Source organism: Meleagris gallopavo, chromosome 29, assembly GCF_905368555.1.
Source record: "Meleagris gallopavo chromosome 29, MGAL_WU_HG_1.1, whole genome shotgun sequence".
Taxonomy (NCBI): Eukaryota; Metazoa; Chordata; class Aves; order Galliformes; family Phasianidae; genus Meleagris; species Meleagris gallopavo.
Genome location: NC_139432.1, coordinates 5,142,901 through 5,168,841, shown reverse-complemented (window position 1 = coordinate 5,168,841; position 25,941 = coordinate 5,142,901). Strand labels below are relative to the sequence as shown.

General features: G+C 56.5%; 2 protein-coding genes across 4 annotated transcripts; one reads left to right on the top strand and one right to left on the bottom strand.

Annotated features, from left to right (window-relative positions):
- The first annotated feature begins 1,391 nt into the window (after nt 1-1,391).
- On the top strand, nt 1,392-16,457 carry EZH1 (enhancer of zeste 1 polycomb repressive complex 2 subunit). 3 transcript variants are annotated; one of them, XM_085211081.1, is made up of 21 exons: nt 1,392-1,543; nt 2,964-3,084; nt 3,661-3,789; nt 3,972-4,095; nt 5,144-5,260; nt 5,773-5,946; nt 6,802-6,904; nt 7,164-7,327; nt 8,176-8,267; nt 8,780-8,960; nt 9,517-9,713; nt 10,180-10,271; nt 10,881-10,921; nt 11,407-11,532; nt 12,222-12,400; nt 12,995-13,090; nt 13,436-13,517; nt 13,665-13,745; nt 14,127-14,211; nt 14,329-14,432; nt 14,522-16,457. In XM_085211081.1, exons 1-20 carry the CDS (start codon nt 1,533-1,535, stop codon nt 14,387-14,389), a joined length of 2,256 nt encoding a protein of 751 aa, XP_085067207.1. In that variant the 5' UTR covers nt 1,392-1,532; the 3' UTR covers nt 14,390-14,432; nt 14,522-16,457. The 3 variants fall into 3 exon arrangements, with proteins under 3 accessions (XP_085067207.1, XP_085067204.1, XP_085067208.1); XM_085211078.1 differs by having other exon boundaries at nt 14,329-16,457; XM_085211082.1 differs by lacking the exon at nt 1,392-1,543 and adding an exon at nt 1,657-2,390 and having other exon boundaries at nt 14,329-16,457.
- A 224-nt stretch (nt 16,458-16,681) lies between these two features.
- CNTNAP1 (contactin associated protein 1) lies at nt 16,682-25,271 on the bottom strand. The gene is made up of 24 exons (XM_085211074.1): nt 24,791-25,271; nt 23,542-23,643; nt 23,150-23,343; nt 22,915-23,062; nt 22,464-22,667; nt 22,207-22,391; nt 21,980-22,123; nt 21,382-21,643; nt 21,156-21,305; nt 20,915-21,086; nt 20,745-20,851; nt 20,545-20,664; nt 20,221-20,424; nt 19,984-20,140; nt 19,752-19,879; nt 19,505-19,672; nt 19,220-19,438; nt 18,906-19,145; nt 18,587-18,823; nt 18,386-18,513; nt 18,216-18,309; nt 17,893-18,126; nt 17,744-17,791; nt 16,682-17,653 (listed from the first exon to the last, which is right to left on the bottom strand). The coding sequence occupies exons 1-24, from the start codon at nt 24,873-24,875 to the stop codon at nt 17,463-17,465; spliced, it is 3,921 nt and encodes a 1,306-aa protein (XP_085067200.1). The 5' UTR covers nt 24,876-25,271; the 3' UTR covers nt 16,682-17,462.
- Between the last annotated feature and the right edge of the window lie 670 nt (nt 25,272-25,941).

Here is a 25,941-nt window from a genome sequence, read left to right as displayed (position 1 = left end):
CCCGGCACTTGAGAGCCCTTTGGCAGTAATGGGAGCCCGTGAGGCCGTGGCACAGGGTCACAGCTCCATTCTGCTCTTTGTTGTCACACCCCTGGAGCCGCAGACGGCAGCAGGAGCCTCTGCCAGAGTGACACCCGGTGATCTCAGCCGGCCACTCCTTGCACAGCTGGGGCAGCCTGCCAGCGCCCACTGCTTCCCAGCCCCATTCTGTAAACTCCCCCCCAGCCCTTAGCTGCGGTGCTGTGAAAGGGACTCAGCCTGGCAGTGGGGGACACATTTCCCCATTTTCTGGGCTGGGATGCAGACGTCCCAAGCCCTGCTGCAGGCCTTGCCCCATGGCACAGGGCCCCAGCAGCAGCCCGGGCCCCTGCCTGCTCTGCTTTGACTCACCCCACAGCTTCTCCCATTGCCCCCTGAGGCTCGCCTTCAGCCCAGCGTGGGCAGCGAGGCTGCAGGGGCTGCACTGCTAGCTGGGAGGGTGCAACCCAGTCTCCAGGCTCTGCCGGTGGTGAGAGCAGGAGTTGTCAGCAGAGGAGCTGTGGCCGCGCTCCGAGGAGCATCTTCCCACCGGCTGCGGCCGGGCTGGGACTGCGTACGTGAAGAGAAGCGCTGCAGCCGAAGTTGCTGGGACTGCGTACCTGAGCCCATCCCAGCACCTTCTACTCGCTCTCAAGCCAATGACAGGGAAGGCTGAAGGGGCAGCGAGTTTCCCTGCATTTGCCTGGCTCAGCAGGAGAGGCTCAAAGGCATCAGATACGGGGGCAGCCAGGATCAGGGCTCAGCTGTGGGAGCACGGCTGGATGTGAGCGGCCAACAGCCCCACTCGCTTCCTGGCGAGGGACCCGCAGGTTCCCCACGCTGCTTCCCGCAGTGCCGCCGGCTGGGTGGAGGGGAAGGAAGGGGCCAGGCTGGGAGAGCAGCTGGGGAAGGGAGCGGCAGGCCTCAGCCCCGCTCCTGTCCCGGGCCAAGCAGAGCGGCGCTGCCGTCCGCCCCAAACAGCCGCTTCCCGTCTGGCGGCACCGCCCTTCCCCAGCAGCGGCCCACGGCTCCGCTCAGAGCCGCAGCCGTCCCTCGGCGGCACCGCGCCAGCCCCGTTCCCACGCATGGAGGGCGGGCGGCGGCCGCTCCCCCGGTGGCCGCGTGGCTCCGCGCGGGCCGCACCGCGTCTGGGGCCGCGACCCGCCGAGGGCACGCGGCGCCCCTGCAGGCGGGGCTGCATGTCGCCCTGCTCTGCGCCCACACCGCTCCGCGGCAGCGCCCACAGACGTCGGTTGCCACTTTTCCACACCGCGGCGGTGCCGGCGCTTCCTTCCCGCTGCTGTCGGGGCAGCAGTAAGGAAACCACGCACTGGGCCCAGATCCGTCACGGGGAGCGGGCGGCGGGAAAGGAGAGAACGACCCCGCGCGCCACCACAGCCCCGTGCCGGGGCGGGGACTTGGCGGGAGAATGCTCGAGGGGCGGGGCTACATCGAGGGGCGGGGCTACGCCGGCGCGTGCGCAGTGCGCGGGGAGCGCGGCCTCCCCCGGCGCGATGGCCGAGGAGTGAGTGCGGGGCGGGGCGGGGCCTGGGGTCCTGCGGGGGGCGGGGGGCGGCCCGGCCCGGCGGGAGGGGCCCGGGAGGGAGCGCGGGGTCTGGAGCGGTGCTGGGGCGATAGCGGGGTCTCTGGGGGGGGGCCGGCGGCTACTCGCGGGGGGCAAATCGAAGCCCCCGGAGGGCTGCGTGGGGTCCCGCGGGTCCGTGGGGGTTCTGCGGGGCAGCTGGGGCGCGTCGGGACCTGCGGGGGCGGCCGTGCTCCGGGAGCGGCCGAGGCCGGGGGGCGCTGGCAGTGCGGGACAGCGGGCCGAGGCCTGCTCCGGAGACCCCGCCGCGTCCCCGTCCCGGCAGCCTCCGCTGCCATCGGCCTTCCCGCAGCCGGGGGTCCCCCGCGCCCTCTCCTGGCTCCCGGGGCCGCGGGCTGCGTGGCGATGGGGGGATTCGGGCTGGAGGTCGGCCGGGGAGCCCCCACGGGTGGAGTGGAACGGCCCGCTGGGTACGGCTGCGGCCTGGGCCGGGGACTCGGAGGGAAGGACCGCCCTGCTGGGGGCTGTGTGAGTCTGTTCACCCCGTGGGATGCGGAGCTCTGCCAGGCGTAGCTGCAGTGCTTTCAGCCGCTCGGTTCCACTCGGGCTTCTCCGTCAGTAGCACTGTGTATTCCCAGCCAAGAGCTGTGCTGTTCTGACAGCCTGCACAACAAACATTGTCCTTCCCAGCCTCCTGGCAATGAGGTGTTCTGAGCTGGAGGTAACACCGCTCCTGACGTTACCGTGTGGTCCTCCCAGCACCCTGTGCGAACAGAAAGTGGAACGCTGGAAACAAACTGACTGTACAGAACTGAAAGATTATAAGCAGGAAAGAGCAACGTTCTGCATGAGCTGACAGTGACAAGACAATGGGGTGTCTGTAAACTATAGAGGGGAGATTTAAGTCAATGTGAGAAAGAAGTTCTTTACTCGGAGGCAGTGAGATCCTGGCGCAGCTGCCCAGAAAGCTGTGGGTGCCCCATCCCTGGAGGTGCCCAAGGCCAGGCTGAATGGGGCCGTGGGCAGCCTGAGCTGGTGGGGGCACTCGGCTCATGGCAGGATGTGAGGCTGGAGGGGCTGTGAGGTCCCTTCTAACTCATCATTCTCGTAAGAGTCTGCGATTTGCAGTGGTTCAGACTGTACAGAAGCAGGTGAATCCCTGTAAGCACATGTAGTGTCGTGCTGCTGCTTGCGTCCAAACGCTCCCCATGCTTTTTAGTGCAATTTATGCTATAATTATTGCAAAAGTAGGATTAGTGCAGATTTAGGTGATTAGTTTTTCCTAAATAAAGTCTGTGATGCATTTAAAATCCACACGGTTGGGTTCGTGGTTTCTTTTAGCACTTGTCTATAACGTTATACTTTCAATCATTTGATATTTATTCTTACTGTATTTTTGTAGAAAAATGGAAATCGCCACTCCTCCAACATCAAAGTGTATTATATACTGGAAAAGAAAAGTCAAGTCTGAATATATGCGTCTTCGGCAGCTCAAGAGATTTCAGGCAAACATGGGAGCAAAGGTAAAGACGTAGTGGCTCTGGTTGGAATGATTTCTGCTATAGATTTCAGTTTGTGATATGGGAGCTTTTATCAGATGAGTGATTCATGATGAGAACGGCGAAGTTCTACTTCAGTTGCAGCCATGGTATGTTTGAAGAGGTGTTACCTCTTTGTGCTCTCTGTTAAAGCAAAGCAGTTTTGTTGGCTCTGCTGTGCAGGTTGAGCAGTTCCCTGTCTGGATGCCTGCATAAGGTGCCAGGGAGGGCTCTTCTCTACTGCTTTGTAAAGTCTCTTCTGCACTGCAAAGGGACTGCATTTCGAGTGACTTGCTCTTCTGCTTTTCTCATTGGCACGTAGGAGTTTGGCTCTGATAGGGAATTATTTAAAGTTGCTAACAGTTGGGTAAATTTTCAGCACGATTTTGTACCAATACTGAGTTGAATTAGAATTCCTTCTAATTGGTATAATTAATTTGAAATGCTCTGCCTTTTGCAGATCTGCATTTTGATATGTGAAACAAGATCTTGGGAGAGATGTTAATGTTCTAAATCTTCACTTGATTTTAAAATGTTGCGTGCTTCTTTCTCTCATTTCAGGCTCTGTTTGTGGCCAACTTTGCAAAGGTTCATGAAAAGACTCAAATTCTTAATGAAGACTGGAAGAAACTTCGAGTTCAACCAGTGCAGTTGATGAAGCCAGTCAGTGGGCACCCCTTCCTTAAACAGGTAGGGAGAGCTGTGTTAGTATCCGTCTGTGCCTAGCACTCTTTCATGGTGCAGAAATGAGGTAAAAAAGGCACGAACACAGTGCTTTGCTATACTTGTCCTGAAGTGCTATTTCTTTCTGTGATGGTGACAATCTCCCGGGGGCTGTTTTCTCACCACCCTTCTCTTCACTTCTACCCTAGTGTACAGTTGAGAGCATTTTTCCAGGATTTCCAAGCCAGACACTGTACATGAGGACACTGAACACAGTGGCGCTGGTGCCTATCATGTATTCCTGGTCCCCTCTTCAGCAGAACTTCATGGTAGGTAGGAATGCAAGATCTTTGTGAGATTATTGTGTAATCGTTACATGGTTCTGGAGTGGTTAAAACAACTTGTTCCAAGCAATGTCCGCTCAGGAGGACATGGTAGAAATTTGTGTTGCCTGCTTTCCATCCAAGCTGTCTTACTCAGCCATTAGTTCTTTTCCACCCAACTCCTTAATAGGGCAACCATTATATTAACGCAGGATTCTAACAGTAAGTGTTTTCTTTTACTGACTGGGGGATTGATTGGCTTTTTATTAAAAACAAACAACAACACTTGAAAACATTTTCTTTTAAACAGAGAGTTGTGGGTTTTAGGCATGTCCTTTCCTTTGTGATTGGATAACCCTGCTGATCTGTTTGTAGGGATGCTACTGCGGGTTAGTTCCTCTATCACAATAGTTAGGAGAATGATTTAAATGCAGGTTTTGCTGTTTTTGCTGTGGCTTAGTTTAGAGTATTTGCTGAACGGCCCGTGGCTAGCCTGCCCCTTTGCCCAGTATGGGAGTGAACATATTCCTGCAGTCTGTCCAAGCTGTCTAAAACCAGATGTAGCAGACTGGTAGAGCAGTGAGGCATTAGCAATTGTAATGCAAAAAGAGTCCCTTGGTGGTGCCACTACAATGAAATTCAAATGTCCTTGCTCCCTGCAGTTAATGCTAGAACACTCCTCAGCTTCAGCTGTATTCCTCCTGGGATGAATTGCCTTTTTGCCTCTTTCTCTGTTCCAGTTCTGCTCCCTTAATCACCACAACTTTGACATTTTTGGCTCTTCATTGTTCCTGCAAATGTGTGTGTTTCTGTAACCTTTGGATACAGTTCTTTTTAAAATCAAATGCATTTTTTGAGGTTAGAGTTATTCTGATAGCATGGGATAACAGTGAAATGTCAGTGATGAGATGTATGAAATTTGAGCTGGGAAGGCTTAACCTTTGCTTTATGCAGTGTTTTCTGCTTGCCGTGGACAGGAGCATGTCACGGAGACACAGCTTGGCTGGGAATTAGAAAGTGCTGGTTTACTGAATTGTACCTAATTGCTTTTCAGGTAGAGGATGAAACTGTTCTGTGCAACATCCCTTACATGGGAGATGAGGTGAAGGAAGAGGATGAAACCTTCATTGAAGAGCTTATTAATAACTATGATGGGAAAGTTCATGGAGAGGAAGGTAATTTAGGAGCATGAACGCTAAGCAGTGTTCATTCAGTTTCTTGCAAGTAAGATATCAAAGTAGTTAAGAAATCAAAAGGTGGTAGCAGTAACCGTCTTTTATCTGAGAGCGTTTAGAGCAGAAATGCTTGCCTGCAGATATGGTTTGTAAAGACATGGCCTTGCCTTTTGATCCCCCACTCTGTTCGAGTCTCAGGAGTAGGAGGAGTTGAGTGCTGTCATTTCACTTGTAACCCTAGCCATGACTTGAAGCTTTTCAGAGACAAAAAGCTTGTACGCTTTCCTAGCTCATCATAAAACTGCATAGAGGGCGGAATGCAGCAGAAAATTCTGTTGTATGGGCTGTCCTCAGATCACCAAAAGTGTTAACAGCACTCTTAGGACTCTAAAGTATTAAAACTCCACCTGGCCCTCCAAAATCGTCAGGAAAGTTCTCGTTGATAAGGGCTTTGTGTGGCTGAGGAACGTCCATGGCCCTCCCACAAACTGGCTGACATCACTGTGTTTCAGAAATGATTTCAGGGTCAGTCCTCATCAGTGATGCTGTCTTCCTGGAGCTAGTGAATGCCCTGAATCAGTACTCAGATGAGGAAGAGGAAGGACACAATGATTCTGAAGTCAAACAGGAGGATGGGAAAGAGGAACTGCCAGTCACAAGGAAAAGAAAACGAATTGCAGTGGAAGGTGGGTTTGGCTGCAGAAGTTGGTTGCGTGTTGGTCATATTTCCATCCTGCCTTGCCTGAGGAGCAGGCCAGTGCTCTCCTGCTCTCACTCTTTTGTTTGTTGTGTGTCACTAAGAGTAGCCACCTGCTTGGCAAGTTCTGACAGAGCAGTTGAAAGAAGGGAAATTAGTTGTTCTCACTGTCCTCTGTGGACAAGATAAACAGTCATCAGATTAAAGTATGGCAAGGAGGAATTTAGATAAGTGATCTGGAAAACTATGTAATGTAAGATTGGCAAAGCAGTCAGGGATATTGCCTTAGGAAGTTGTGAAGTCTGGTTTCCAGTCAGGCAAACATCTGTCAGTAAGTTTGTCAGTAGATCTGATTTTGCTGTAGGACAGGGAGCTTCCCAAGTCCCTGCCAGCCTTGTCCTCCATGTGTTACTGTTCCTCTTCCCTCTCCTTTGCCACCTGAAATTCTTGTTTAGTAGAGGAATCTCTGTTCTGTGGGATTTTTGTGTGTCCTGCATGATCTTAGGAATGCTGACTGGTAGTTTCGTTTTTGGTTTATAGTGATAGGAGTAGAACAAATACCAGGACTTTTTGCAGGTGTGGAAAAATAATGTTTGTAAATCCTGTCCAGGTAAAAATAAATAGTGATATTCCTTAAGAAATCAATACATTATGCTACTTTGAAAGCAGTGGAGTACCATCTGGAAGTGCTTTAGCCTAGCTGCAAGTCAGATTTTTTTGTGTGTGTGATCACGTTTCTGTTTCTTAAAATGCAATCCAGAGCACCTGGAATCACTCTCTCTGGAGAAAGGAAAGTTACATTCATGTCCAGCTTAACTGAGGAGTTGTGTCTTTTTTTCCTTAGGTAACAAGAAGTGTTCCAAGAAACGGTTTCCAAATGACATGATATTCACTGCCATTTCTTCTATGTTTCCTGAATATGGCTTCCCAGATGACATGAAAGAGAGGTAGAAGATCTCTCCTTAAGTTGCTTGTTACTTTCGATAGGGGCAATTAAAATTTGTATTTCAAAAAACAGCACTATGCTCTGGCCGGAAAGTAGAGCTCACTTGGCTTTAGGCACTGTGAGAAGGACAGTTTTTGAGTGTTGCAGACTTTGGTTTAGCTGAAAGGTGTCCGGACCAGAGTCGTAAGACCTGTAGTCGCATGAAGTCCTGTTAAATGTCCCAGATTAGGTAAGCATACACATCTGTGTGTGTTGAATAGGTACCGAGAGCTCACGGAGGTGTCGGACCCGAACGTGCTGCCCCCGCAGTGCACCCCCAACATCGACGGGCCGTGCGCGAAGTCGGTGCAGCGGGAGCAGTCCCTGCACTCCTTCCACACGCTCTTCTGCCGGCGCTGCTTCAAATATGACTGTTTTCTGCACCGTAAGTGCAGGCTTGCCGGGCACATCCCTTTTCTCTGCATTACTGTCTGTACTTTGTGTCCTGTAGGCCTTGCTTTGGCATCTGTGCTGCTGCTGTGAGAGGGTGGTGGCTTCCTGGAGTTTGCAGTGGAGCCTTTATGAGCTGAGAGGTGCCCGGAAGCCTTTTATAAAGATAGTTCTGCTAAACTCCTCAAATGGATGGCAAAGCAACCTGTGTCATAGTTCCCTCTTTCTCACCATTGTTCAGCACACTGTGATGAACATCAGTGCAATTTGTGCCAGAAACACTGCTGTGATTAGACTTCACTCTCAGATTGCAGAAGCTCATCAGGGAAAGGCACGATTGTTACACTTCTGTGGTTGGGACGTGTCCATGTGCTGTATTGTTTCACTGGAGCTTACAGCATGATCTTAGTTATGTTCCTGCCATTTGTTCTGCCAAAGTCTTTTGGATGCTGTTTAGCTGTTGGATCTGCTGTGTCTGAGGGCTCTCTTGGAAAGTCACAGGACTCTCTCCACTGAGTTATTTATTAAAAGATCTATTATTAAGATCATGCGGTCTTTTAGTTTCAGTCTGAAAGCAGATCTTTTTTTTTTTTTTTTTTGGCATTTTACTTCCCAAGTATTCCCTCTTTGCTGCTAAGTTCCCATTACTGGTTGAAGCAGGGCTTGGCCAACATGTCCCCCACCTTGTTCTCTGTTTCTAAGATCTCCTCCTGTACTCTTGGTGGCTGCATCCTGCTCCCACTTGCCTTCATTTTTGTGCTGTCCCTGTCCTTTGTTTTTGTGGTGGAAGATTCTTGTTAGAAGACTCCTGTTGCTAATAGTAAAAATAACTTATTTTTTCAGCTTTTCATGCTACTCCTAATGTGTACAAACGAAAGAACAGAGAGACCAAGATTGAACCAGATCCTTGCGGAGCAGACTGTTTCCTCTGGCTGGTATGTTTCTGCACTGAGACTTCTGAAACCACCCCAAGAAGTGGACCTGGCCAGCTGTGCTCCGTGGAATGGCTGAGGGTCTTCTTCACTCTTGTGGAGATTTCTCAGAATCAGTTGTAACTGTCACTGAATCTGGAGAAGCACGAATCCTGATATGAACCTTACTGTAAGCATATTCATATGATGTTCGAATCAGCTAGCTGAGGTATCAGTGTCCAAAAGGAGCTGCAGGGTGAGGCAGAGCAGCCAAGAGGATGTCATTGCCAGGGCAGGAGGCAGCAAAGCAAGCTGGAGGAACAAGGTGAGGGAGCCCGCTCATGTGGGCAGCAATGCTGAAAGAAATGAAGCAGAAATCTGCTGTGCGGCCAGCTATGAGGGCCTTGGAGGCCATGAAGGTGACCACAGATGACAAATCTGCCTTTTCATGGTGGCAGCAGGACAGGGCTCCTCCCAAGGCCTTTCTGTATTTCCTGACTGCATGCCACCTACCTTGTGTTCTGCTCTGCTTGCAGGAAGGAGCGAAGGAGTTTGCTGCACTGCACAATCCCAGGTCCAAGTGCTCAGGCAGGCGCCGCCGGAGGCACCATGTGGTCAGTGCCTCCTGTTCAAATGCCCCAGCTTCTGCGGTTGCTGAGACAAGGGAGGGAGACAGCGACAGAGACACAGGCAATGAGTGGGCTTCTAGTTCCTCGGGTATGGCATCATCCTCAGAGACACACTTCTCCCACCTGGGGCTCTGACAGTGACAGTAAGCAGGCACCGCTGCACGTGGGGCTCTCTGTCCATGTTCAGTGGCTGTGGAGTTACGAGTTAGTGACAGAATGTATTCAGCTGGCCTTAAACAAATGCAAGGGACACACAGTGCCTCCCTGCACTGTGTTTGGGTTATTATCCTTGTTGTCAGGCATAGCAAGTTCTTTGCTGGAGCCTCGTTGACCCAGAGCACCTTGCTTGGCTTTCCACGAGCATAGTGTGGGCAGCAGGCACACTGCTGGATGGTGCCTCTTCATGCACTTGGCCATATTGTGGTACTGAGAACCCCCCTGTGAGTTATTGAGGCCGAGGGCTTGTGTGCAGTCTTGCAAGGTGGTTGGCTGCTTCCTCAGTGCTGGGACAAGCGCTGGGCTTCTCGTGCCTCATGGGGCAGGGTGGGCTCAGGCCCCTTGGAGCACCAGTGCCCTCAGAAGCATGGATGGCAGAGTTGCATTCTTGCTCATCCTTGGTCCCTAACATCTGCCTTTCTCACCAGAGGCAAACTCCCGCTGTCAGACCCCTACCAAGCAGAAGCTGAGCCCGACCTCATCCCAGCTGTTTGCAGTGGAGGCACAGCAGGAGCCAGTTGAGTGGACAGGAGCTGAGGAGTCCCTCTTCCGTGTCTTCCATGGGACCTACTTCAACAACTTCTGCTCCATCGCCAGACTGCTGGGAACAAAGACATGCAAACAGGTAGGGCCTGACATTCTAGTCTGGGCTATGCACCCAGGGGAAGCTGGCATGGCAGCACCTAACCCAGGGGAAGGAAGGAGGCCTTTGCTGCTGCTCACTTAATTCTTTTTTCTTCTCTGCCTCGAACTGTTTTGGGGAATGTCTTGCACTGACACTTTGAAAGTTTATTGTTGTTATTTTATAGTATTTCTGCTGTCCAGTGCTGCTAGGTTTCTTCAGGCTGTTTTATCCCAGGCCTGGGTATACTGGCAAGCGGATGATCTTGTTTCCCAGGCAAGAAAAGCAAAGATATCCATGACTTAATGACACTGGGGGCAGAACTGCACACTGTGCACACTGTGTGTGTGTGCTTACGCTTTCTTCATTAATGCTTAAATAAAGGCAGCTTGAGTGCGCTGAACTTTATTCTTTTATTTCTGTTCTTTTTCTTGTTTTTTTTTGTTTTGTTTTGTTTTGTTTTTGGTAGGTCTTTCAGTTTGCAGTGAAAGAATCACTTATAACAAAACTGCCAACAAATGAATTGATGAATCCATCCCAGAAGAAAAAAAGGAAGCACAGGCGAGTGTTGGACAGCCTTGTTTTGTTCTTAAAACGCAACCAGATCCGCTGCTTTTTGTGCCAAAGCATTCCTGGTAATCCGCATCTGGCTCCCATCTGCACACACTTCTCTCCATCACACAGGGCTGATTGTGCTGCTGGCTGAGAGCTGGCCCCTGCCCTGTCTCTGGTGTTGCTATCCTGGTTGGGCGGCTGTGTGGTTCTATAGTCAAAGGCTCAGCCCTGGAGCAGAGGGCAGCACAGTGGCTGTTTTGCAGCAAGTGCTGCACTGCTGCAAGAGGTCCAGTATGCAGTCCTAACAGCAGCCTCTGCCTGAGCTCCCTCCCTGGCTTATAACCTACATTCTGTGTGCTGATCCAGCGTGTACAGTATTATTCTGGCTCTCGCATTTGCCTTAAATAACTTCAGCTGTAGCTGAGTCGTTCTCATCTTTCACCTCTTTGTGTCTGGCTGATGGTTATTAATGCATGAAGCTGCCAGACAGCCTTGCTGGACTCGCTCGTCCCCTGCTGCTGTGCTAGCTGGCAGTGCTGAGCACAGTGCTGGCCCAGTTGCTCCCAGTGGAGGTTTGTGACTCCCCCACCCCTGACATCTCTGCTTCTCTTCTAGGCTGTGGGCTGCCCACTGCAGGAAGATTCAGCTGAAGAAAGGTAGCGTTTGCTGTAGCTACGTTTAGACGTTTTTTGTTTGGTGGGGGATGGTTCTCCAGCCCCGGCTTGCACAGCAGGACACTGTGTCCAGCTCTCCGTCCCAGCAGTTGCAGCGATGTGGGGGTGAGCTGCCTCCGCTGCAGAGCCTTCTTGGGGGCTGCCATGGCTCTGCCACGTGCACTGCTGCCATGCAAGCATTCTCTGCCAGGCTGTGCGTGTGGTGCAGTCCTTCTCTAGTCAGGAGGGATGAGGTTTGGCATGCAGTCTGTGTGAAGTGGACTGTGCATGGGTGGCTGTGTGTCATACATTTGTAATTAGAGCTGTGGTGGATAGGTTTGGCTGAGCTGAGCGCTGCTGCGCTCCCTGCCCTCTGCAGGCAAATCGGGAACCTGCATGTGCTCTGCTCCAGAGCCCTGGGAATGCTTTCTCTCAAGTGTTTCTGCGAAGTACAGCTTCTAATCCTGGCATTTCTCCTATTGTTCTAGATAATTCACCTACTCAGGTGTACAACTACCAGCCCTGTGACCATCCTGAACATCCCTGTGACAGCTCCTGCCCTTGCATTATGACCCAAAATTTCTGTGAGAAGTTCTGCCAGTGCAACCCTGACTGTAAGGAAAACCCTAAGATTGTCACATATGAAAGCAGCTGCTCTCCTGACACAGACCAGAGGAAGGGTGCAGACCTGGGGCTGAATGAAGGCCTGTTGTATTTCTGCCTTCACTTTTTGGTCCATCTGCAGCAGCTCAATTACCAGTCTGATAAAGTCCAAGGGAAAACTATGGCCCATGATGCCCTGTAACTCCCAGCAGCTGGTGATGTGTGCCCTCGTTAGAGAATGCTTGCCCACATGTCTGTATCCAGCATCAGTAAGCCCTGGGTGACGCTGCTGATTGCATGAAAGAAGGATGTACAGTCAGCTGAGTCACTGTTTTGCCACACTTGTTTTTCCCCTTCTGTGCTTTCATTCTCAGCTCTGTGATGGAGATTAACAGCACTTGCCTATGTAACTGTGCCTTCTGAAGGTGAATTTGTTTAGGGTTACAGCTTGGGGCTGAAAGGGTTAGAGGGCAGTGGGGAGACAACTCAGACTCCAGGCTTCTCTCTACAGACCTGTTTGTGTTATTAGTGCCGTTTGTTTCCAAACTGCACGTCATTAGTCCTAAGATGCAGATCAGCATCTCTTGCTATGAAGCTGGGCAGGACTTTGTGCACAGGTTTGTGCTCTGCTAGGTGTGAATAGCAGAGCACATTCTATGAAAAGTCTTGTCATGCAAAAACACGAGCTGTGTTTCTGCAGGTCAGAATCGCTTCCCGGGCTGCCGCTGTAAGACCCAGTGCAACACCAAGCAGTGCCCGTGCTACTTGGCCGTGCGGGAATGCGATCCAGACCTCTGTCTGACCTGCGGGGCGTCGGAGCACTGGGACTGCAAGGTTGTGTCCTGCAAGAACTGCAGCATCCAGCGCGGTCTCAAAAAGGTATTGATTGGAGCAGGGCTCTGACAAAGGACTGCCTCGGGGTAGAGTTGATTAACAGGTCTCCTACTACATAGGAGAGGCTGTGAGCCACTCAAAGCTGTCTGAGTGAGAAAAATAAAAAAGAGAAGCAGCTCTGCCCCAGGCTTTCATAGCATTTAGAGCATGGATTACTGATGTGAAAATCAGGAGTTGGGAGATGAATGAGAATGCATGAAAACAAGGGAGTATAAAAAGTAACTCCATAGAAAAGTTGAATTTTGCTGGTCAGAACAAGAGACTGAAGAGAGGCAGAAGTTCAGTGAGTGTTAAGTACTGTGCAGCTGCAGCTTATTGACGCTATGACACGTAACTGAAGGGAGCTGTGTCACATTACACTGGGGCAGTGGATGGATATTGATTTCTTGCTTGCTTCTCTGCATGATTTGCCCCTGTTGGTATTGGAACCTTGAGAACTGCAGCCTGCATGGCATGGCTGCTCCTGGGCACTGCCCTAAACCATACATGTGCAGCTGGCGTGTGATATCTGCACTGCTTGCGTGCTGAGGATTAGTGGGTCTGCCATCTGAAACTGTTTTCTTTTTACCTTGGCTCAAGCATTTGTTGCTGGCACCATCAGATGTTGCTGGCTGGGGGACTTTCATCAAAGAATCTGTGCAGAAGAATGAATTCATCTCTGAATACTGTGGTGAGGTCAGTGATTGTGCCCTTTCTGGGACTGCTGTGCTGTGTGCTTGGGAGGACGTGCTCTGTGGAAGTTCACCAGCTGATCCAGCAGGGACTGCATGCCTTCCCCAGTTCAGTCATGGCCACGGGCTCGCTCTGACCCGGATGAATCTTGTACCATTTTGGGACCCATCTTAGTATCTCTAGGCTCTCCACAAGGTGGTGTGTGTTGGCCCCTGAAAGCTGAGCTATTGCTTCTACTTCTCCTGAGCCTGTTGAGCTCCCACCCCTTGGTGGAGAGGCAGGAGGTGTTTTCAGTCCTTTCTATGCCTGCAGGCATTGAGGCTCTCTCAAGGCATTCTCTTTCTCCAGCTTATTTCACAGGATGAGGCTGACCGGCGAGGAAAGGTCTATGACAAGTACATGTCAAGTTTCCTCTTCAACCTCAACAATGGTAACTTGTGGGGGGCTTCATGGGGTGGTAAAGGCTTGGGCTTTCTGGCAGGGGCTGTTGGGGATTAGTCTCAATTCCTGTGTCACGTGAGCAGCAATCTTATGTTTACAGGACACTAAAGAGTTTTCTTCTTTCTTGTTTCAATAGATTTTGTTGTTGATGCCACTCGCAAAGGAAATAAAATCCGCTTTGCCAACCACTCCGTGAACCCCAATTGCTATGCCAAAGGTGAGCTATCCTCACACAGGCCATTCAAGGTGGAGGAAAAATCTCTGATCCTACTCAGCTCTGGGAACACAGGAAGTTCACTGGGGTCCCAAGTCACACTGAGTCCATCGCAGCTGCAGAACATCAAAGACAGGCGAACTCTCCTCGTGGCTGCAAATCACATTCCTACAGCTGGGGGCTCTGCTCAGCTCTGCTGCAGCTCTGATCTTGCAGGGAGATCACTGCTAGAGAGCAGGCTAGGATGTTACTCCATCCTGTTGAGCAGCAATTCTGGAGCCTTGGCTCTGCAGCTGGCAACAATCGGGCTGGGCTGATGGTGCTCTGTGACCTTTGGACCTGGGCTACAGTTGCACATCTCTGACATTGTCTCTCTGGTTGCAGTTGTGATGGTGAATGGAGACCACCGGATAGGAATCTTTGCCAAGAGGGCCATCCAGGCAGGAGAGGAGCTCTTCTTTGATTACCGGTAACACAGGGAGCGGCTGTCTGGGGACTGTGGGGCAGGGCTGACCTCACCTCTTGTGTGCACGTTTGCAAGGAGCACAAAGGTGGTTACAGCAACTGTGGCTTTCCTGTTTTATAGGTACAGCCAGGCAGATGCCCTGAAGTATGTTGGCATAGAGAGGGAGACCGATATCATCTGAGCTGTGTGCCAGGCGGTCCCCACACATTTTGCTGCTGCACCTTGTAAGCAATGCCATGTTTGCTTCACGCTGACATGACTGCTGCCCATGCTCCCCTTGTTGTGTGTGTCACAAGTGCTACTTTCTACCCAGACACCTGGAGAGAGACTCAGGGCAGGAGCATGAGTGGCTGCCACCAGGACAGCAGCTCTGCCCAGCCCCGGGATGGGGCAGGTTCCAGCACCTTGCACTGCTGGTAATTTCCTGGGCTGGAGGGACCGAGCAGCTGGGGCTTGAAGAAGAGCTGTGTTGCAGGAGGAGGGACAGTCACCAGTTCTCAGTCTCTTTCCATTTTCTGTCAACTGCTAGAAGAACAAGAGTGAGTGAAGTACACTTGAGACCTGGAGGGCACGCTGAAGGGTGGCAGGACTGGCATTCTCCTCCGGCCCCTGCCTGGGACAAGCTCTGGTCTCTGGTGCTACCTTTTGCTGACTGTTCTGGTGCATTGGCTAGGACAGTGACAGCGTTGGAAGCCATAGAGATGTGTCCACACTCCTGCACGTCCCTAGGTTCCCCAGCTACTACCACTGGGGCTCTGTTTTCCCTCTGCCTCAGCTGGCTGGAGGACAGACACCACCAGCATGTGGCTCCTTGGGACAGGAAGAGCAGCACTATGCAAAAGTCTCTTTGGGAAGGGGAGCCACTGAACTGGTTAGAGATGATGTTACAGGAGTGCTGCTGGAAGCTCAAGAGGAGCCCAGAGGAATCATGCACCCAGGAGCATGAGGAAGCCCTCGCCTGCAGCATGCTCTCGTGGCAGGCTGTGGATTGGCTGCGTGGTTCTTGCCTATCTGCAGCTGCTCTACTGCCTGGGTATTCTGGGGCTGGGGCAGCTGTGAGGCTGTGTGTGGGGAACACCCTCTTGCTTGGCTGTGGCTGCATCCAGCTTGGGAGCCAAGCTTTTGCTTGGAACGTCAGTGCTCCAGGCAGGTGCATAGCGGCCACGCAGCACCAAAGCTGGTTGTTTCTCCAGCCTCTGTGGGAATGGTCCCTATTAGAGAGACGTGGGCTCTTTGAGACATTGCAGACTCTTCAGGAGCCAGCAGAGTGGGTCCTCTGAGGTTGAGAACCTTCCTCATTGCACAGAATTGCTTGAATGTTGCAGTGGCGAGGTTTGAGCAGAGCACAGCACTCATACCTGCTGTGTGCGTTGACAAAGGGGAAGCTCTGTGGATGCTTCTGGCATTCTGGTGCTGGCTTTGGCTTTGGGGATAAAGGGGGAAACGTTCTTTGGCAAAGTGAGGTTTGGCATTAGCACCCCATGCAAAAAGAGAAAGAAAAAAGCACTTTAAATTAAGCCTTCTCAGCCAGGCAGCTGGGCCCCGTGCACCGCCCAGGGTGCTCTCAGGCTGAGGGACCACAGACCTCCCACACCACTGCTGTCCTTCAGCAGCGCCTTTTCAGGGACATCTGTTCAGGCCTGGGACTGGGCAGCTTGGAAGAATGGATGGCGGGGTGGCGGCTGTCTGGCTCTTCCCTGAACAAGGGGCTGGGCCTGAAGGATGGGGCTGTCCTGTAGGAGCCACGTATGCCACCGGCTGGCCTGGTGCCAGGTGCTGGACACTGCTGGACTCCTGTGCCAGCCTGGAGCAGTGCTGTAGGATGGTGTTTGCCCAGGATTGGGCCTCTTGCCCTGCTGCTCTGGGAATGTGAGGCTCCCACACAGGGCATGGCCCCATCCCCGTAGCACATCTCCCCGTGCAGGGAGCGCCCTGGGTCTGCGCCGGGAGCTGAGCCCTCCCCAGCACAGCTGTGGTCCTGCCCTGCCTGCTCTCGGTCCTGTCTTGAGGGTTTGAGTCTGTATGGAGCAGCACTTGTACCCCAGTCCCATTCCTTCGCCCTCTGCCCCTCTCCTGCCTCCGTCCCACAGCTCATCCCAGCCCCACTGTCCGCTCAGTGTCCTCTGCCACCTTGGCCGTATCTGCACTATGCCAGGCTTGTGTCTGTGGTTTGTTGACGGTGAATTATAATGCACTTTAAAACTTATGTGGCTTCTAGCCTTTGTCATAATAAAGCGATAACGAACATCCCCCTGGAGCTCGCTGCTCTCTGTTACCCAAGGCACCTCTTGGCCATTGACCTCTTCTGGGGCAGCAGGAACCCCCCCTCAGGCATGGACAGGTCCAGTGGTGCCCCCGTGCTGGGCTGGGGAGGAGGAGTGGGGCGTGAGAACCTGGGGCACTGAGCAGGGCAGGGGCAGTGGGGCGGCTCTGCCCCTGTGCCCAGGCTGCAAACAGAAGGGTGCAAGGTGGCAAACGCCGTCATTCTGCCTTTATTGGAGTATCTTCACATCTCATTCAACAAAACAGGTTCTTAAAAAATAAAGTGCCCAGTGGAGCTAGGCCTTTGGGTAGATAAATGCATTTCTATAACATTGTCTGACCACAGTACAGCGCGTGAACAGAGCGTTCCCTGGGCTGGCGGTAATGCAGGACGAGCACTTCTTACAGAGAAGTAGCAAACTACAGACCACTGACCACGACACTTGGAATATAACACCTGACGTGAAGTTCCGTTTTGTTTTTTATACAAACTGATAGAATAAAAAAATTAGAGTGTAGTAGAATATTCAGCAACAAAAATGGTAGAAAGGATCCGTACCTGATTGTATGAAAGCAGCATTTCAGCAAAGTGCAGTGGCATCATGCACGGCACGGCAGGTATTGCTGGGCAGCCCGGCTGCGCCGCGGCGGTATTGCGTGGTTCCTTCGTGGCTCTTGCTAAGCGAGTAAAGCAGCAGGGAATTCAGCGCGAGGGGGCTGGGGGCAGCTCAGGCACTCCCCCCGTGGGCGTGGGGCTGCCAGGCACGGGGTCCCCGTGGAAGGGCAGCGGGGGGCAGCTGCCTGCCTGTGGCAGAGGGGCCACAGTGGGGCCGAGGATGTCGGCGGCCGCGCTCCAGGCACAGGTGGGAGCGGGCGGCTCGGCGGTGCTGGCAGTTCAGGTGTGCTCGGCCCTTTGGTCCTGCGATGCTCATCTCCAGGCAGCCCCAGCGGCCGCGGGGCGCTGCGAGCCCATTCCACCCCCCGCTCTCCCACTAGTCCCCTTTTGGCTCCTCCAGGATCTGGGGCAGGTTCTGGTCTTTGCGCACTGACAGCGGTTTGACGGCGCTGCTGTAGTCCTGGATGGCCTTGGGCTCATTGGTGTGGTAGGAGCCCTTGTAGCGGTGGTAGTAGAAGTAGAGCAGCACCAGCAAGCCCCCGAGCAGCAGGAGCAGGAATGTCACGACTGCGGGGAAGAGAACGGTGAGGGTTTTGGGAAGAGGATGGGGGACAACGCATGGCACAGCTCGGGGGGCCGGCTGGGCATCTCACTTACATCCGATGATGATCCCCACCCAGCCATCGTCATGCACGTGGGGGAACTCTGCAGGGATAAAGTGGGACTTGAGATGAGGCTGTGGGGTTTGTGCTGGAGCATCACTTCTGCCTCAGCGAGCAGCGTCCCATGCTTTAGGGAGACCCTACCTGTGCCCATGTACCACGGGTCCATCTCGGGGGGGATGAGGATGGTGGTAAGGGGCAGCATGGAGGCACAGCTGGATTCCACCACCTCCCCCTGCACACTGTAGGGCCGCACAATGCTGGTGGGGCGGAAGATGGCTTTGAGGGGGACAATGCTGTTAAACTTCACTCCTGAGAGGCAGCCTGAGAATCCGGGTGTGTTGTAGCGCTGGATCTCGGGGTCAATCACGCCGGTCTCTGTGGGGGCACAAAAGGAAATAGCTTATCCCTACCGAAGGCCGTGCTGGGCAGAGGGGCGCTGGTGCTGGCGGCAGGACCCAGCTCACCCATCACACGCCCCAGGTACAGGTTCTTGGGTGAGTCCAACTTGCTATCCACAAACAGGGAGAACTGCTGCTCCATGACGGGCAGATAATCCACCTAAGGGGCAAACACTCAGCATCAGCCCCCAATCTTTCTGCACCTCCAACCACCTCGGGTTGCCCCAGTCCCATACCTGCGTGTACAGCGTGCGGTGCCAGCGGGTGATGTTGACGTGGTGGGGTCTCCCGTCTGTCACTGGCTTGGTGGTGAGGGCAAAGATGTAGGGGCTGGTGCCCAGCTGGTAGCGCAGCTGCAAGCTCCCTGCAAGCAGAGCGAGTGAAGGCTGCAGGGTTGGTCCTCAGCACGGGGGTGGAGGAGCCCCCTGTGCCCTCACCATCATCCTTGATGAGAACGGCCATGTAGTCCTTCACAAAGGAGCTGACGTAGAGCAGCACAGCAGGCGCCGAGGTGGTGCTGAAGCTGAAGCTGACCTCCTCGTTAGTGAGGTTGTAGCCGGGCAGGGGCTGCCACGGGCTGCTGATTATGCTGGCAAACTCACGGGCAGCATACAGCGACATGGGCAGGATGTTGTACCGCACCCAGGCACCCTCCTCGAAGTACCCACCGATGTCTGCAGGGCACCCACAGGGTGATGGGAGCTCCTCTCCCGTGGAGGCTTCCCCCTGCTGTGCCCACAGCACCAAACTGCTCACCATAGTTGCAGAAGGGCCCATCGAATGCAGAGATGCTGCAGTTGCAGCTGTAGTGGCTGTAGCGCTCGACACAGAGCCCGCTGTTCTGGCAGGGCACCGGTGGGTCCTGGCAGTGGCCGGTACAGTTCACCTGCACGCCCTCTGTCTCGTTGGCCTTGCCCTCCAGGTTGAGCGTCACGCCGTTCATCCGCAGCGCCCGCAGGCACCCCAGGAACGGACGCATCTTGTGCTCCGCCGAGCCTGCGGTGGGACCAGGACTGAGCAGCTGCGTGCTGCGGGGACACGGGCTCACAGGGCAGGGCAGGGGCTCTCACCGACATAGAGGGGTCTGTCGAACTCCAGGCGGACGAAGCTCTGTGGTGGGGCCGGCCGCACCACCCAGGGCAGTCTGTCCACCCGCAGCCGGGCCAGCTTCACATTGAGCTCTGCCTTCACCTGGTGCCACTCGTCGTCATTCCAGGGCACTGCTGAGCGAACCGTCAGATTCTCGTGCCCGTTTCCGATGTCGTAAGCAAACACCACATCCCTGGTGGCTGCGGGGACGCAGTGTCAGCAGCACTGTACCCTGCTGCCCTCTGCGCCCCACACCCCACCCGTACTGTTGAGCTCCACGCGGATGTAGTTTTGTGTGCCGGGGTTTTCCAGGAAGACGCCGGATGGGGCGGTGGTCTTGAAATAGAAGGAGATGTCGAGGCTGTGGTTGGCTCGGAAGGTGGGGAAGAGCAGGGCTGCACCTTTGTTGAAGGAGACGGTGTTCCAGGTGTTTCCTGTGAGGAGCAGGACAGGGTGAGTGGTGGATGCAGACCCAAAGTGGGCACGGACCCTAACGCAGCTCTGGTCACTCACGGTCTCCATAGCACCGCAGGGGGCCCAGCAGGAACTGTGCTTCGGATCCAGAGCGGTTGGTGTCTCCCACCACCACCTGTGTGACAGGCAGGTGGTCCACGAAGGTCAGCAGACCTTTGTCCGTCCTCCTGCAAACAGATCATGCATCAGAGGTGCCACACAGGGGTCCTGTTTCCGCCTGGACCCCTGACCCATGCCCTCCCTGTGCCCACAGCCTTTCCCTGGCGCTCACCACAGTGCGTGGTTGGCATCACAGTTGCAGAAGTACTCGGGATCAGCACAGTTCTTGTCCAGCCCGCAGGTGCAGCGCTGGATGCCCGGCCGCGAGCCGCCCCAGTAGTAGTGCCGCTCGTTGTTTCGGCCCATCCAGAAGCTGTAGGGCAGCCCGGCTGGAGGTACAGGGATGGGTTGAGGACACGGCCCTGTGGCACAGCCCCACGGCACGGCCCCGCTCCCTCCTGTTGCTCACAGGGGGTGTTGAGCAGGCGAGAGCTGTAGCAGTGGAACTCAATCCGCTGTTCGCAGTACTCAGAGGCATTGGCCAGTGCTGAGACCTCAGCCCAGGAGGCATTCCAGTACTCCACTTCGCCCAGGTAGGGCTGGTCCACGCTGGAGCCCGTCACTCGCGTGGCATAGTGCCGATTGTGCCGGATGATGGTCCATGCCCGGTCCTCTGCAGAGCGGAGCTGTTAGGAGGTTTCCCCGTTCCCTCCACTGTGCTCCAGATCCAGGCACGTGGAGGGGTCCGGTCCCTGAAGGCATCCCCACGCCTCCCCCGCCCCACTGCCCCTACCTCGGATGTCACAGTACACTGTGAAGGGCTTCAGTGGTCCGCTGCCATCCGGGTCAATAGTGTAGTTCCCCGAGGTCTTCCCGCTGACCCGGTATGCATCACAGGATTCTTTGTAAAGGGCTGGGAAAGGGGAATGAGGGGGATGAAGATGGCACCGTGGTAGTGGGGAGAGCCACAGTGCCACCCTGCCCCATGCTCACATTTGTGGCAGGTCTCTCCCTTGTAGCCCGTCAGGTCACAGATGCACATGAAGTCATCCCAGGACTGCACGCAGCGGCTGTCGTGCTCACACAAGTTGGGGGTGCACCTGGGGGCACAGGGGGTGAGTCCCAGCCCTGCCTGCACCTCCCCCCTGCTGCCCGAGCCATACCTGTCTGTTATGCCACAGACATTAAAGAAGACGTCGGCGTACTTCCCCAGGCGGTGCTGCACCAGCATCTCCAGGTCCACGGGCTGCATGTCCACACTCAGCATCTGCAGGCAGCCGTGGAACGCCGTCTGGTTGGAGCGGCAGCCAGTGAGCGACGCGGGCTTGGGGCAGCCTGCAGGGTGCAGGGTGTTAGCAGGGCCTGGCACTGTATGTCCCCACGGTGCGCCCACCCCACACCCACCTCCAAAAAAGTACTGGCTGCCGGTGCGGAGCTGGAAGGGATGAGCCACACGAAACTCAGCACCATCGTCATCGTCAATGGTAACCACGGCTGAGCCCTCCCGTGCCACCAGCTGCACCGAGTGCCAGAAGCCATCGTTCAGGCGATGTCCTGTGTGGAAAGAGCTGAGCGCTCAGGGGGGCACGGCATTGAACTGGCCCCAGCCCCTAGGCAGCCCTCAGCCCACCTGCAGCGAACTCGAGCTTCTTCTTGCCGGGCTGGGCAATGGAGACATTGACCTGGCCCTCACTCAGCACCATCTCCAGTGAGCCCAGGCGGTCAGCAAAGCTAGTGTAGAGCAGCAGCCCGGCTGTATCCCAGGAGCGGAAGCGAAAGCTGACAGCCAGACGGTTCCTGCGGGGGATGCCTGGCACCTGCACGTAGTTGTTGATGCCGGCAAAGGTGATAGGGGTGTTCACCTGGTCCTGGCAGTAGTGGCCCACGCTGCCCTGGGGGTGACCATAAGAGGTGGTGAGGGGTGAGATGCTCCCACAGCCGAGAGAACCCTCCCCCCACGGCCCCAATGGCCACCGCTCGATTCTGTTGCCTGGTGCTGCTGAATGGATGCCCCGGGCCAGAGGTGACCTCGTGCAGTCGATGCAGGACCGCGTGGCTGAGTGCTGCAGCCGCCAGCATCACATCACCCCAGTGCAAGGGAAATACAGCCCTGGGAAAGGGGTCACCCACAGCAGGGACAAGGCTGTAGGGAAGGGGTCACTCTGTGACAGGGACCCCCAGGGAAGGGGATGGGACCCCAGCCCCTGGTGGGGGCTGTGGAGTCGGACCTCGAAGCGGATGTTGGATCTCCGGTGCCGGGCCAGGTCAGCGATGTTGACCCCATTGAAGATTATGTTCTCCACACAGCCACGGAAGTTTTGCCGGTAGGTGAGGTGCTGCTTGTCCTGGTCGATCACCCCTCCAAAGAAGATCTGGAAGGTAGAGTGGGGGGCTCAGCCTCACGCTGACACAGCACAAAGCCAGCAGCCTGGCGGATCCCTGCTTGCACACCCACCTCAGTTTCAAGGTCGAGGTGGTCGAAGGTGCCGTGGCAGCGGAAGCGCTTCACTTCTCCGTCCAGTGTCAGGTTGACGTGGTGGCCGTAGCGCTCGATGTGCAGCGAGTGCCAGTGCTGGTCATCCAGGAGGCTGCCCACCGCCACCGTCGTGTGGCCCTCGGTGGCGTGCAGCGGACTGCTGCCTGGGGAGGGCACACAGTCACTCTTTATTCCTGCCTCTGCCCCACCTGTTGTTCCCACCAGCCCCGGCTCACCTAAGCTGATGTGCAGGAGGAGCTGGGCTTGTTTGAGCTCCACTGTGATGTAGTCGCCCTGCGAGCCCTCCGCATGCATCAGCACACCGTCCTGCTCCACTGTCTTGAAGTTGAAGGAGATATCATCCTCCATGGTGCTGATCTTCTTGGCCCGGAAGCGGTAGGAGATGGCATCATCCCCATCGAAGTAAAGCACATGGGATCCTGAGAGCGAGGCAGAGCTGTGTCACTGCCCTGCGGCAGTGGGCACCCCGACACTGGGGAGCACGTAAGTCTGACTGTCCTGACCAGCAAGGCAGGTTTATATCATCTCTAACGAATGCTGGAAAAGGGTTTTGGCGTGTGCCAGAGCCAGACTGCGGCTCTGGCATCTGCACAGAAGCTGGCCCAGTGCCATGCAGCGATGGGGCTGAGTCCCTCCCCGTGCGGGAACCCCTGGGTCGGTACTCACGGTAGGGGCAGCCATAGAGGCCCAGGCGCAGCCCGATCTTCCCTCGTGGGTTCCAGGCCACTGGGATGATGCGGATGTAGCGGGCGAGGATGGGGTAGTGCAGGTCATGCCTCACCACCCCACTCTCATTCACATTCCCAAAGAAAGTCTGGTGGTAAAGGGACAGCTCAGCCTGGAGCAACAACTGCCTGCACCCCCCGGACTCCCACCCCCCAGGGAGATGGGCAGTGCTTACCCAGTTGCTGCCCTGCTGGAAGAAGGGTTTCCAGCTGGTGGGGTGGTCTCCATAGAGCACAATGTAGCGTGTCAGCCAGTCATATGTGTTGAAGGTCCCCTGTGTGGCCACCGCGTTGATCCTGTGCTTCTGCATCAGGTCGATTTGCAGCCAGGGCTGCTTGTCACGGGGGTCAGGGGACCACCCGCTAGTGCCTATGGGAGCGGGAGGGGGGGGGTCTCAGCGGGAACCCGCAGCCCCAACACTCCCAGCCCAGTACCCGCGGGGGGAGCTCCCTGCACACCAGGGGGATGCTGAGGGGGAAACGTTGCGAGGGGACCTCCCCATAGCCCCTACACCCCGTGAATTCTGTCCCCACGTGCTTTTCCCGTCCCCGCGGTGGAAGCGCTCACTGTGCAGCCGGGCGAAGCTTGCCGAGTAGAAGATGTTGTATCGGGAAGAGGCGCCGATGGACGAGGAGTAGAGGGATCCGACCAACTCATCGTAACACGGCCCTGCGGGGAACGGGCGCTGGGTGCGGCGTCCCAGCCCCCGCAGTACCGCACACGGACAGCCGCATGGGAGGTGGATGCGCGGGGGGGCAGTTCCCCACGCTGCGTAATGGGAGGTTGGGGGGTGACAGAGTAGCGGTGACGGACGGTGGCGGATCCGCGGGCGACGAACGCAGCCCCGCGCTGCCCGCAGCCGCCGAGCCCCGCACCGTGACCCAGCGCTTCTGCGTTGCCGTGCCGCGCTGAGAACCGGGGGCGGTGCTGTCGTCGGCCCCTCCCGCTGTCCCCGCTTTTGGGGACGGGTCTGCAGGCACCGCTCGGCGCCCCCGGCCGAGGGTCCGCGCCTTCCTCTGCGCTCCCACTGCGGCGGGAGCTGACGCACCGCAGCCTCCGCAATGCCGTGGGAGCCGAGGAACCGCCGCCCGCCCCGCCTCGACCCCCCGGCCCGAGGCGGCTGCCGGGCTCGGAGCCCCCGGGTGGGGCCGGGTCAGAAAGCCGCAGATCTTCAGAGAAGGCGGCGTCCGCAGAGGAGGATGTGGTGGGGTCGGTGTCCGCGGAGCGTCGGCTGCAGCCTCTGTTCCGCGTGGGTTCAACGGCAGCCGCTCGGAGCCCACCACCCGCACAGCTCCACCCCCGGCCGTCAACCCCGCGCGCCTCCGTCGCCCCGCGCCTCCCCCCCCGCTGCCCCCGGCCCCGCCGAGCTGCGGGCGTTGGGCCTCGGCCCCCCCCCGCCCTCCCTGCCGCAGCCGCGCGGCGCTGTCCGTGGTCTTGGCGGAGGCGCACGGAGCTGCGTCCTCTCGGCCCGGGACGCTCGGGATGCGGGGCGAGGGAGGACGGAACGTGAAGCACGGGGGGCGATGCCCGGCGCATCCCAGGGCTCCCGGTGCGGGGTCACGGAAAACTGCGGGCGGGGCCCTGCACGGGCGCGGAGGCTGCGGCTGGGCGGCCTCGGGCGGGAGACGCCGGGATGCCCGTAGCCGGGGGTGACCTTGGGAAAAGCGCGGAGCGGGGCGCCAGGGGATGCCCGAGAGAACTGGGGAACGGGGCTGGAGGGGGAGGCTCGAGGGAAGGAGGAGGTCGGGGGTGCCGGGCAATGCGGCTCCGTCCCGCAGTGCGGAGCGGCGGCTCCCGGGACCGCGGCCCCACTTACGTGCGAGGCAGCCGGGCCCGGGCCCGGGCCCGAGGAGAGCGGCGCAAGCGGCGAGCAGGAACCCGAGGAGGCGGCGAACGCCCATCGCTGGAGCGCCCCGAGCGCCCTCGGCGCCGCCGCTCCCGGTGCTGCAGCCGCGCGGCGGAGCGAGAACGGCGGCTCCGCCCACGGGGCGGTGGCGGCGGGGCGGCTCCGGGACGGGCGGCGCCGGGGCAAAGCGCAAGGACCCCCAGCACTCCACCTGCCGCTCCGCAGCCCTCGAGCGGCCTCGGGGCGCCCGTCCCGATCGCCGCCGGCACCCACGGGGCAGCCCCGGCCCCACGCGGCACCCAAAGCGCACGGCCTGCGGGAGTGGATGGGGGCACGGGGGGAGAGAGCCGTACGGGGAGAGCGCTGCGCTGCCAGGGGGTGCGCGGGAGTGACGCGCGGGGTGGGTGCTGTGTGGGGCATCGCGCAGGGTGAGGAGCAGCGGAGGCTCGTGGTGCAGCCCCCCCAGACGTGACCCAACAGCCGGTGCCCACAGCTGCAGCAGGGAAGGATTTAAGTGGTGTCTGCCAGCCCTCTTGCAGCAGATGTGGTGATGGTTTGTAATCAAGCAGCAGATTAAGGCCTGCGGGTTGAGGGGTCGCCAGACTTTCCCAGTGGCGTAGAAGAGCAGGATTTAGTCTGTGATTGTTCCCAAACATCCCCAGACACCCACAGAGGGGACGGGGGAGGGGGCTGGCAGCTGCGTGTCCTACATATGCCACCTGTCCCACAGACCCTGAGGGATGGGGATGCTCTGGGGACTGCTGGGTCCGAGCAGGGTCCTGTTGCCCAGCGAGAGCCCAGCGCTCCACTGGGCAATGCTGCTGTCACCTGCAGTGGTGCTGGGGCTGCTTCCTGTGCAGGAGCTGAGCTGAGGCCAAAGCAGGTGGTGAAAGAAGGAACAGAAAGACCCAGGTGCAGAGGGGCTGTGGGGAGAGCTGGTGGCATGTGCCGCTGCCGAGAGCTGGAGCCACGTCCTTGGGGATGTGGATGCAGTTGAGGGCCCTCCCGGCTCCCAGATCCTCGCAGTGCTGGTAGGTCCAGCCAGGCTGTATCCTGACATTCGTCCCAGGGCTGCGTCCCTTCCTTTCCCCCAGCAGAATGGTACCCCCAGAGCAGGCACA

What these genes read in the sequence shown, in the direction of transcription:
- CNTNAP1 (XM_085211074.1), bottom strand. Translation starts at nt 24,875, where the DNA reads ATGGGCGTTCGCCGCCTCCTCGGGTTCCTGCTCGCCGCTTGCGCCGCT. An exon ending in CGGGCCCGGCTGCCTCGCAC is followed by an intron (nt 23,644 to 24,790) that starts GTAAGTGGGGCC and finishes CGTTCCCCGCAG; the next exon opens with GGCCGTGTTACGATGAGTTG. An exon ending in CCCGTGGTACATGGGCACAG is followed by an intron (nt 17,792 to 17,892) that starts GTAGGGTCTCCC and finishes TTATCCCTGCAG; the next exon opens with AGTTCCCCCACGTGCATGAC.
- EZH1 (XM_085211081.1), top strand. An exon ending in CCAGATGACATGAAAGAGAG is followed by an intron (nt 6,905 to 7,163) that starts GTAGAAGATCTC and finishes TGTGTTGAATAG; the next exon opens with GTACCGAGAGCTCACGGAGG. An exon ending in CCCCAATTGCTATGCCAAAG is followed by an intron (nt 13,746 to 14,126) that starts GTGAGCTATCCT and finishes CTCTGGTTGCAG; the next exon opens with TTGTGATGGTGAATGGAGAC.